Source organism: Stylophora pistillata, chromosome 4 (assembly GCF_964205215.1).
Source record: "Stylophora pistillata chromosome 4, jaStyPist1.2, whole genome shotgun sequence".
NCBI classification, from domain to species: Eukaryota; Metazoa; Cnidaria; class Anthozoa; order Scleractinia; family Pocilloporidae; genus Stylophora; species Stylophora pistillata.
In genome coordinates, this window is record NC_142522.1 from 313,819 (window position 1) to 325,873 (window position 12,055).

The 12,055-nt window shown below is 38.1% G+C and overlaps 2 protein-coding genes across 2 annotated transcripts; one reads left to right on the forward strand and one right to left on the reverse strand.

Moving 5' to 3' along the window:
* Positions 1 to 3,716: 3,716 nt before the first annotated feature.
* On the forward strand, positions 3,717 to 5,020 carry LOC111334408 (neuropeptide FF receptor 1-like). The gene has a single exon (XM_022940166.2). It carries the CDS (start codon positions 3,899 to 3,901, stop codon positions 5,018 to 5,020), a length of 1,122 nt encoding a protein of 373 aa, XP_022795901.1. The 5' UTR covers positions 3,717 to 3,898.
* Positions 5,021 to 5,125: 105 nt separating this feature from the next.
* On the reverse strand, positions 5,126 to 12,052 carry LOC111319657 (uncharacterized). Its single transcript, XM_022922434.2, has 4 exons — positions 10,031 to 12,052; positions 7,255 to 8,916; positions 6,472 to 6,678; positions 5,126 to 6,004 (listed from the first exon to the last, which is right to left on the reverse strand). Exons 1-4 carry the CDS (start codon positions 10,305 to 10,307, stop codon positions 5,775 to 5,777), a joined length of 2,376 nt encoding a protein of 791 aa, XP_022778169.2. The 5' UTR covers positions 10,308 to 12,052; the 3' UTR covers positions 5,126 to 5,774.
* Between the last annotated feature and the right edge of the window lie 3 nt (positions 12,053 to 12,055).

The following is a 12,055-nucleotide window of genomic DNA, read 5'->3' on the forward strand; positions in this document are numbered from 1 at the left end:
GTTGTCATTCCGATCTATAATCTGCCCGAAGGTCAGAGTGTAGGAGATTCAGGCTTGAAGTGAAACAAAAAAGTTTGTCATTTTGCATCTTCGCCGCATCGTTATGGTGTGATTATACTAAAAACACACGCAGCTGGTTTGAGATGAATACATCAATAGGTGGTTTGCACGTTACGTCATTGCAGCCATGTTGGTGGACGTAAACAATAGATATCTCATTAGCTTCTTTTGTTCGTCCACCAGCATTTGTTCCTTTCACCATTATTACCTGTGTCTCTAGAGATTGGTTGCAAACCACCTGGGACTCTATTACTGCATAGTTGCAAAGCTGGTCACGTGGCAATACTAATTTGGAGACTCTCTCCCTTTGTTTGACTTTTACGTCATGAACTGATTTTCCTTTGTATGCGTGGGCTAAACACTGCTGCAACACAGCATTTCGGATTTGAATGTACTTTGTCACTTACGTCCAATCTAAGGCTTATAGATTTTGAGTAAGATGGTGAATACAAAGATTAATATACAAGGAGTATTATTCATTTTGGTATCAATAAGTGATCAGTGAAAAGGAAAATTTTTATAAAACTGGAGTACTAGTCACGAATTTCCGCGCTTTCGGCACAAGCAACGTAAGAGCGAATGTATCTTCCAAACACAGATCACAATACTACAATTTCATTTGGACGGCCAAAAGCACAATAACCTTAAGTTTAAGAACGAGTTTCAGCGCTTTTCAAGCGTATTTGAAATTTATTGATTGAAAAGTTTCCTTGATCTTTGAGGAGTAGTAAAAGCTCTTAACGCGTATTGGTCTACTTTAGAAAAAGGTCCAGAAATTTGTGTCACGAACCATTTATCATCTCAGTTGGAGAAGGGAAGAATTTTTATGTTTTTTGATAGTCAACCCTAAGAGAGGTTGGTAACACTGGATTTGTCTTTTCCAAAGAATTTGTGTCTCAGTAAAGCCAAAAAACAAAACGGGATTGAAAACCGACTTAACATCATGGGGTTGAAAATCAAATACTTGTGCAGACTGAAGAGAATACCCTCAAAGATAGAGAAGCTAAATATGAGGAAAAAATTAGCCGTAGTAGTAATGCCGAAATTTCTTTTCCTCATCGTAAATTGTAAACTAGTCAGGGTTCCTTTTCCTTCGGTGTGGTAAAAATTAATCGTAACTGCCTTGTCTTGTATTATTATCAAAGCAAGGTAAACAAATTAAATAGTCAAGGACACAAATGCAAGCTTAATGTAAGTTTCTTCTTTTTCAAAAATAAAAATTTCTGCTTACATCGTCTGTATTTTGTTGAAATTGTAGAAAATAAAACACTAAAAACTACCTCTCAAAAAGTGATAATCATTTTCACTATATGAAACTTTAAGGTAAATCAAAACTGCTAAAAAGATCACTGTTATATCTTTCATTTCGAAGATGGCCATACCCAAAATCTTTTGCATGTCAAGTTTCTGTAGTTACATTTATAGTAAATGTAATGTGATGAATGTAAAACAAACGAACAAATAAGAAAAGAAAACAGCAAGAGAAACGAGAATTCCATACTGCAAAGAGAAAAATTACTAAGGAGAAGAAAGAGGGTCAGGTTTCATTCCATTTTTAGTGAAGTGTTATTGATTGATATCCCCAGTATGAAAAAATTAAAATTATGATTATCATAAGTAGGGATATCGAAGGATTATGTGGCTATACTGGCCGAACTCATCGTTTAACATGAGCACAGTGAACTTAACTGTAGTTAGGAAGTAGGTTTTGAATTCTGTGCTCAAGACACCTCGGAAAACTCCATGCTGATTGTTTGCAAAATGGTCGCGGAAACTCGCCTAATGATAAACGAAGCCTTTGTTGTAAGTTTCCTGGTGGCCAGGTGCTTTCCGCACCTTAACGAACAAACCTTATTGTAAGAAGCCTCTCGATTAAAATAACTAAAAACCAGGCTACAATGTCTTTCCGTGTATTTGTTTAAAACCAAAGTTGAAATGGTAAATTGGCCACCGTAATGATTACAAAAGCTGACGTTTCGAGCGTTAGCCCTTCTTCGGAGCGAATCGCTCCGACGAAGGGCTAACGCTCGAAACGTCAGCTTTTGTAATCATTACGGTGGCCAATTTACCATTTCAACTTTGTTGATATATCCAAATTATTTCGTTACTCCCACCGACGCAGCCCCAAACAGTTTCTTTCGAAACTATCAGCCTTTATTCATTTGTTTAAAACCATTGTTCATTTGTTTGGTTATGAATAGCGCTAAAAAGACTTGTTATTCAAATTAGGCATAGTTTGTGACTTACTCACAAATTTTCTTCCGATGATCCCTGTTTCTCAGATGAGTTATAAAGCATACCAAGTTACCAAGTTACTCTGGCCCAAAAGTCACAGATTTGCCTTAGATTGAAACCTCAACTGTTTATGATTTTTTTTTTTTTTATCATTGGAGTTGAAACAAACAGAATGTGTAGACGAGGACTATTGAAAGATCCTCAGCCGCCTAACAAGGTAACCGCAGACTCTGGCGTAACATTTTCCTTTATCTTCACTTTTTGCCCGATCATGTGTTGATGGCAAATTTTTGCCACCAACTTTGCTTTGATAGCATTATTAACGTTAAAGATCGATTCATTTCAAGCGCTTTTAACGTGTTAGTAAACACACTTTTCCCGACATAATTTTTCCTTTAATTATTAACTAAGGGTCGACGAGAAAACTGTAATATAAGAAATCACCAATAGATTAGACAATTCGCTTTTGGCGACGGACCATGCTCCAATTATTATTATCATTTTTTTAAGATATTGTGAGCTGTTAGGGCTCGGAATGAGATACTAAGTGAGATCACGCGTTACATCACCTTCCCCTTATTCTGACTGCTATTTGTTTAGTGTAACTCGCCACTAGTGAAGTTTCTAGTATAGGAGATAAACCCAGTTCTTAGAAAGGTCAGATTTAGGGAATTGAAGTGCTACGCTAGTACAAGTTTACAGTTTGTAACCATTTGCACTCTGTTTATCAAAAGTAACTCACTAGTAAATGTCTTGTGTGGGTTGATGAAAGAAAAGAGGCCCTCCACCGCATCCACTTGTTACTCTTTTTTTTTTCTTTCTACTTTTGTAAATATTTGTGGAAAATGGGAGTGCCTACTTCATTTCCCGGTCAGCAGCAACTGCAGTAAACGTTACTGGTAATGCCGATGGCATAGTGACTTGTTAAGATAGAAAATAGATTTTGTGTATTTCTTTGATGCCGATACCATTATAAATGTTATTCACCAGACGGGAGGTCCGTATTGGGAAAAACTGTGCCCGAGGTCTTGGATACCGCCCGAGATCGGAGGCCTGATTTGGATAATTACGAAAAGTTGCAACGAAGCAAGAGATCTTCTGCAAAGCGACTCGACATGAAACGGTTACCTCCCGCTGAGAGCGGGCCGGATGAGAGAATACTGCCCACTCTCGAAACCAATCAGATCGCAGGATTTGTAGAATACCGCCTGTTCACGAACTAAGAAAAAAAATAGTATTGAGCATCACAATAAGCGAGCGCTTTGATTGTCCATCATCCATCCCATCGTTTTTTAGTTCCTTCCCATTTATCCTATTTTTGTAATGTTTAAATGAGTGAAACTTTGCAATAATCATATCCATGGCATTCGAGAGACAAAAATTAACGAAAAAGATTGGTATCGTTGCAGGTGTTGTAGGGCGATCAGCGATATTACATTCTGAAGACAAGAAAGATTTCAAAAGTGAGAAGCCGTTCACTTCGCTCTAGTGCAAGCAGACAGATTGATAGTTTATGAACGATTAACTATGACCAGACATTGATTTAGTTTCATCTTCAATATAAAGAGACAAGACCGAGTGCTAAGTCTACTGAGCAGACAAAATGACAGTTAATTCAACTCATCCTACACAAAGCCCGACGGAGAGAAATGTGCGCTTGGGTTTTTTCATCGCCACGTTTGTTATTGGACTTGTTGGAAACCTTCTGGTAATCGTTATCATAACCAAGCGAGCCAAGAAAACTGTCAACGATTTTTTCATTATGAATTTAGCCGTGTCCGACCTTATGCTTATCTTCTTTCTACCGCTGCACATCTACGGCATGTTTGACACTATTCGTGTCACAGCATTTTTCTGTCATTTCATTCGCCCTCTCATGACAGCATCGTTCTTCGTCAGTGTCTACACCCTCACCTCAATGGCCATTCATCGGTGTCACGTGATCTTGCATCCTTTCAAACAGGAAATGCGTCACAAGTCCGCTGTTTTATGGATAATAGCACTGTGGATTATGTCATTTGCAAATGTTCTTCCATTGATGATTGTCACCACACCAGACCCACCATTCGAATGTCTTGAAAACTGGCCGAGTTTGAATCACAGGCGGGCATATACAGCTGCTCTCTTTGTACTTCAGTACATCCTTCCACTGGTTATCATCGCAATAGCATATATCAGAATAGGTTTGGATCTTAACCGCTCGTGTTCTCGTAGTTTCAGAACTGCCAGGGCTTCCAAAAGCCTGAAGAACCAGGCAAGACGGCGAGAAAACTTTAAAGTAACTAAAACTCTGGCGATAATCGTCATGATATTTGCAGTGTGTATGCTACCCAGTCAGGTGGGTTGGATGTTGTTGGATTTTGGTGACACAAAACAAAAAGCGATCGCCATTAAGGTGATTTTTAAATTTTCACTTGTTCTCACTGTGTTTCACAGTTGCCTGAATCCTCTTGTTTATGGAAGCATCACTAAACAGTTTCGCCGTGGCTACGTGAAATATCTGTCGTATTTGTGTTACTGTTGTAGAAGTTCCATCTTGAGAGAAATCAAGATATTGCGCATTTCAGAAAGCTCATCCCAAAAAGGCCCTGACGACTTTAAACGTGCGCACAATGGACTTCTAGGAAATGCCGGACTCGAAGCAATATGTTCTCCAAAATCGAAACAAATTAGAGATGAATTATCTTCAAGCTATGAGACATTTGATGTTGTGACCGTACTTTAGAAAGAACTTGATGAATGTCGCATTGTAACATTTAGAGATAAATTAAATTACCTGCGGTATGTTCTGAGATTTGAATAGTAATGACGCAAACTATAAATCCTTAAGTTTGTTGTAAAACTGGACGAAATTTTTCATCTGTACATTACATACTTTAAAGTACAAGAATACATGTGCTCATATACCTAGTATTTGGTTGGCGGACGTTTTATTCAAGACAGATTTTCTGTTCCCTAAGTTTTCCGTGTCCTCTAACAAGTTCAAGGACGTGCCGGTCAGTAGGACCACTGAATGATCAACATCTTGAAACAAGTGCTGCATGAGCGAAAATTTTTTTTTTGTCTTATCCCGAGCATGAGACAACGGATAATTTTTTCTTTGTCCGTTCGCGACAAGAATAAAAACAAAATCTTTACCGAGCTCAAAATTTACTATCTTTCTTTAACAAACATGTACTGTGTTATATGGCTGAAACAGATACAACTATATCAATCATAGGTTTCCTCAGCACACTTTTTTTTAACACAATTCACCACACAACTATTTACTAACATAATTATTGGAAATCCCCGACAAAGAGACATCTGTATTAGCATAAAGTACTTTCTTCCTATTGATCTATTTTGGGCGTGGCCTCTCAACACAGAGGTCTGAAATCTAAGGAAGATTCGTGTACAAGAATGTGGTCGATCACAAATGAGTACTGTTCATTCTATTCATGGCTGAATTACGTTCAATCATAAAATACGCCAAGGTTTTAAATATACATTTGTTGTACTACGAGACCTGGCAAGTCCACTGTAACTCTTCCTTTCAAGCGATTCATTTCTTGATTAGTCCTGTGGATATCCTGCTCTGACGCCGCAAAACGAATTTGAATTTCACGAGCCTTTTTTAAGTTTTGTAATGCTTCTTCAGTTGAATCAAGGGCTCCAAGAGCACATCCCAATCCATAATAAGCTCTAGCAGTGTCCACATGATTGTCACCTAAATAAACAAAACATAATCAGAGTTAAGAAAACAAAAACAAAAGTAATTTGTTGGCCAATCTCTAGCTGACGATGTAAGTAGTTTTTACCAGAGTTTTAAAACGGATCGTAGTCATTAGAAGAAATGTGAGTTTATTGCCTGGCACGTTGCTTTGAGTTTGAGCCTTGACAAGGTCAGTGAAATAGTTTCAGAAGAGAATGATCTAATTCTTGCAACAACCAACAGACATTTACTACTACTGACTCTATAACAATCTATAACTGTGGACAGGCACAACTTTTAGGCACATTTTTGAGGTGAGTAACTTGAACCTTCTCCGCTGTCTTTTCATATTTGCGCTAGTTACCTTTAATACTCACTCAGTATAAGAATTGCAAATATCTGCTGCAGAACTTTTTACAAAGCATATTTCTCACACCCTGTCGTTAGGAAGGGTGTGTAAAAACTACTTTGAGAGTATTTACCTAGAAGATATTTCCTCATTTCAAGGGACTCTCTCTTGCACGCTACAGCACGCTTAAGATCACCAAGACTCTGATGAGCATCACCAAGGTAATGTAATAAGGAGGCTGTAAAGGGGTGTTGCCCCAGTAGCTCTCTATATCTGACCAAACAGATGTTTGTCCAGATGTTGATTGCAGCTCTTAAGTTTCCACTGACAAACATGGCCACTGCAAGAATAAAGATGAATGACAATCAGTACTCGCCAGGGTATAGAACATATGGATGCATTAGTTACCATTTGGCAAAAGCTGCATGTTAATACAAGTCAACCTCCCTTCGTAGCCACAACTTATAAGCGACCACCTGCGACCAACTCTCCTTTGTGACCATTTTTTCAAAATACCAAACGTTTCCAAGTTGAATCGCTGAAAATGGAAGCTCTCATAAGTGACCAGCTGTCATTAGTGAGCACTTTTTGAGATGCTTGTCTACAACTTTCAATTGTGTTTAACCTCTCTTTGGTGACCAATTCAACAACAATCAGCTTTATCTCTTGTGAGTGGAAACTGAAAATTGTTTCAAAAAATGTTGTTACATAGAGTAACAAACAAGCCAAGTTTGTTTCACATGAATTCCCCCAAACTCTGTATTAAATACTTTGTGAGATACAACCACCTCCCATAAGAGGCCACTTGGACATGACATTTCAGGCAATCACTTACGGTAGGTCTGACTATTTTTCTAAATCATAATACTGTAATATAAAAGTGCAAACAGCACAGCTGTTAATTCTCAATACATACTTGCTAGATCACAAAAGCCACCAGCAAGGAGCATGCGTTCCACTTTACCAGATCCATCAGAGCGTACCCTCCTCTTCCGTATAGCAATTCCTTGTGCTATGAGTGAGATACCTTTACTTTTGTCCCCAGAAATGACAGTGCAAAGACCCAGCTTGCACTTACAGTGACCCACACATTCTGTATCAGAAATCAAAAGTTCACTTTGAAGTTCATGTGCTTGCTGGAGGCTTTCTTTTGCAGATGTGTGGAATGCATCCTTGTAGCCATAGTAACACAGCTGTTTAAATCCAATGGAAACAAGACACTCACTGTGAAGGATGTTGTCATTTAGTTTAACAGCTGCCTTTAAACACTGTGAATACACAGACATGAATTCATCTATGTTTAATACTTTTGCCAAAAAGTTGACAGCATTGGTGGAGACAGACAGTCCATCACGCTCTAACTGATCACCACAATCTTCAACTGATGCCACAAGAGCATGAATGATGTTAGTCTTGCAGTTGTGATATTTTTCTATGGCATTTCTACAGTCTGTACCTATAAATTCTTCACTCAGATCTTGCAGAACTGCGAGATAATGCCTTGAAAACAGTTTAATTGCTGTGCTGTATTCCCTACAGGTTTCTTCCATTGATGACCTGCAAAATGCTTGTACAAGAGGATGCAAGCTATAGTACAGTTGATTGTTCACTTCATCTAGCTGTAAGAGTGAATGTTGCTCAAGAGTGTCAAGCATATACTGGAAATCTAAAAAATCCTCAGTTGGAAACAACACATCTTTTGCTTCCTCTTTGGTAAATAATTTTGGGAATGAAGCCAAAAAACCAAGGGCTTTCTTCATTTCAGGCTGTAGATTGTTATAAAATACTTTAAGATGGGAATTTAACACTTGAATTTTTTGGCTCTTCCCTTTAAGAAAATTGTGAGGACAGTTTTGTAACTTTCTGTGGAGATCACTTGAGTTAACTGTTTTTTTTTTCAAAAATGATGCTGTTATGTTCAGTAGCAGGGGGATACCATGGCAAGCAATGACAAATTCCTTTGCCCTTTGATTTGAGATGTTAGGTACACAGTTCTTGAGAAAGAGCAATGAGTCCTCATTGGCTAGTGGTCTCAGGGGAAAATGTCTGGTGGCAAAAGGCCAGAGTTCTAATGTTGAGATAGGGGTCCTACTTGTGATAAGTGTGACAAGAGTTTTTGCATGGTCACCAATATTCTTCAAAAGTTTATAAAAGTCTGACTCATCTTTAGCTTGCAAGTCTTCAGCATTATCCAGAATAAGCACTGTTGGCTTTTGCAGGGAAGTTAAATATCTTTTCAGCATTGAGATTGCATCTTGCTGATCAGCACGAGTACCAACTGCTTCCTCTAACAAGAGTTCAGCTGCACATGTAAGAGATGACACTGATCTCAGGCACATGTATATCACATCTTTTTTTCCTTGACTCAGTATCATGTTCCCAACAGCTTTTGCAAGGGCAGTTTTTCCAAATCCTGGAGGTGCAACAACAGTGACAAGACAGGTTGTATCATCCTCATCTGTGGTCAACAACCTTGTGATTTCTTCACAAATATCCATCCTTCCAACAAAATTAGGAACCTTTCTGGGAAGGCCAACAGATCTTGGTCTCCGTTCATTATCCTCACAGGGCTGTTCACCTGCAAATAAAAAAAAAAAATTGTTTGTTATAACTTCAACTAAGTAATTGCATCATTAAGTGAATAGGTATGGGGGACAGAGAGAGATAAATTTTCTTTAAAGTTTGATTCAGGGGTGATTCTGCTGGGACAAATTACAACTTAATCATTCTTGGGGTGAGGAAGGTTAAGAGAATAAGCCCCTTCCCCTTGAGAATCTCCAGATTAAGAAGGGAAATCTACTCCCCATGGAATGTTTGATTAATTGTGACACATAAAAATGCCAGTTGGTCAAACCACATCACTTTTATCAGTTACAACTGGTAACAAATACAGTCATCAACACCTGCACCAACAGAACTGCATAATTTGAACATTTCAATGAACCAGCTACACATAGCTTCCCAAGAATATTTAGCGATAACCTTCGAATATTTTATTATCAAAGGCACTTTTTTCCACTGTAAAATATTTGCAAAGTAAGTAACCGGCAATTTCTGGGCTAGATTGCCATCAAAACTGACCCTCTGAAATTTTATTTTAAGAAAATCCCCTCTACGGTGGTGGAGGGGCATGAACATTTTCTGGAACTAGACAGTAGAGACATCAGACCTACTGAACAGTCATACATTCAGTCACACAGCTGACCACTAGCTGCTACACAGGAAGCAAAACATGTGCAAATTTATGGTCACGAAAAGACATGGGATGTTTGGTTTGAGATGCCACCTTCCCTTAGACAGCTGTTTGTCTCCAGTGCATCATAAGGCTGGCTATCTCAATTCACATAAAGGACCATTAGAAACATTCACCAGAAATGCTTGGAAATAAATAACTCAGTCTGTAATTACAACTTTTCATTCATGATTTATCAGCTGGCCGAATGCCAATCTAAACAGTACGTCTACTCTACTTGTTAGACTGCACAGATATCATCGCGTAAAAGAAAGGTATGTCGAATAAGGTAATCAAATAGTTAAAGATTACTACACTACGTGTAAATTATTTGCGATTGTCATATAAAAAATTTAACTATGAACAGAAATAAATAGATTTTCTTACCCTCTATACGCATCTTAATTGGAAAACGTACACGAATATTTTATGCTCACGTAGAATCAACATATCTCAATACCTGACATATGGCGATGGATCTCATTGGCCAAGAAACTACGGCCGGAGCCATGAAGAGCAGCCAAAAACGATTCAAAGGCACCAGGACCACATCGAGAAAGCACATCCAACAGGTAAAATGCCTTTCCCTCACTAGTGGTTTCAGCCAGGATCAATTCTTTACTTGCTTCGTCAAGAATTTCGTTGGTAAAAAGTACTTCTGTTATCCTCCTTGCATCAATATTCCGCGAGATATGTAGCCGAAACTTCCTTAACACTTTCCTATGTGATTCCTCCATGTTCTACCTCAACAAAACAAGTTAATGTTGGGGAGAGCAAACGTTTTCAAACGGTTTATAAGACGACCTCTCAGCTCGTGATTTCACAAAAGAGTTACTTCAAGCTTTCTCGGAAATTCCGGAAATGATAGTAAAGCGTTTGCGTAGTGAGGCCACCGGAAACTGTATCCACCAAAAACAATGTTAATCGTTGATGGGAAAGTCCCACCTGTGAAACTTTTCACCATAATATAAGAATCATTTCAAAACAAGCATTTCCCTGGGAAAGTTTCCTCGATATGTTTACAGAGCTGTGTAATTTATATTGTAACTTCCTTTTCGGAGTGTTAACTAGACAAGACAAGACAATACAAGACAGGACAAGATTTATTTGAACTGTAAAATTACCTTAGTTACAAATTAAACGAGAAATAAATTAAAAATACATGCAGTTGCTGGTCACCCAAAATAACTAAATAGCTAAACTAGTTGGGTGACCACCATATATTAATTGAAAATAAATATAAAGTCAGAAAAGAGGCATTTTCACCATTTAACATTTTAAATTCTTATTAAGGAAATAGATTACAGAACAAATAATTCTTAAACACGTATACAATAAAAAAAGTAAATGAAATAAATAACTAAATAACAGAAACACCAAAACATAACAGTTAGTAATAAAACTTAAGACAAATTAATGAAATGCATAGATAATTCTCTTTTGAATGAATAGCGCGTTAGAATCTTCCTTTAGAGTGTTTTGATAATACTCTGTGAGCCGCTTGCCGCAACCCGATTCGTTGGCTAATTACAATCTATTAGTGATTTCTCCACTCATCTTCCTTTGAAGATTAACCACACATAATTTCCAAGTGGAAAGATTGCCCGCAGAAGTTATTAGTTTTTTGGAGCAGTGATTTTGTACTGATTAGAAAGTCCCATTAATTAGTGATAGTAACTGTATCGGATTTCCGCTGAGCTTTGCTCCTTCCTGTAACTCAGGGACTCCTTCCTGGAGCACTTGTTGAAAACAAAGTTAAATATCAAAAAGGGAGAACCAGTTTTTTTGCATCCAAAATTTCAATAATAAAAACACGCCTAAATCAGTACACAGGCTACACCACTGTTTGTATGATTACTAAGGCTTGTAAATGTGAAGATTTTATCCTTATTACCTTAAAAGTCCTTAAAAGCTACAGTTTCAAGATAATTACAATGTAGAACATGGTATACCTTACCAAACTCCGGCTGCGACACTCCTCGCCTAAGCAGGGGCCGTGTTTGCTCTCCTGATAAGGCTGACTGGTAAGCAGATGTTTTTCAATTTAAGAGATTGCAGATATAGTCCAACGATCAGAAGCACGAAATGACAGGCAGGCAAAGTAGACGTATAATCGCAGGCGATACGCAGTAAAACAGACTTTCGCCGAGGTAAACACCGTAAGGTCAATGAGAGAGTACCGAGTCAGTGACTCATATCGCAACGAGTTGTGGCAGTTTTACAAAGAAAACACAAAAATATTCCATGTGTCCTGAGGGTTATGGCCGAGTCGAAGCTTATAAAGATATTGTTTTCTCTTTTAACATTCCCAACTTCCAAAGGAAACTTTTGACGTGATAAAAGGCGCTCTTGACATTTTTAAACTTGAGACTGCATAGGACACAATAAAAGCATAAGTGACCAATTAATTGACGTTATTAAGTATCGTAATTGTTAGGACAGCCAATCAGAGGACGGCTCACGGATTCCCCATGACGACTGTTTT

What these genes read in the sequence shown, in the direction of transcription:
- LOC111334408 (XM_022940166.2), top strand. Translation starts at nt 3,899, where the DNA reads ATGACAGTTAATTCAACTCATCCTACACAAAGCCCGACGGAGAGAAAT.
- LOC111319657 (XM_022922434.2), bottom strand. Translation starts at nt 10,307, where the DNA reads ATGGAGGAATCACATAGGAAAGTGTTAAGGAAGTTTCGGCTACATATC. An exon ending in GATCCATCGCCATATGTCAG is followed by an intron (nt 8,917 to 10,030) that starts GTATTGAGATAT and finishes TTTTATTTGCAG; the next exon opens with GTGAACAGCCCTGTGAGGAT. An exon ending in TGGCTTTTGTGATCTAGCAA is followed by an intron (nt 6,679 to 7,254) that starts GTATGTATTGAG and finishes TTATTCTTGCAG; the next exon opens with TGGCCATGTTTGTCAGTGGA.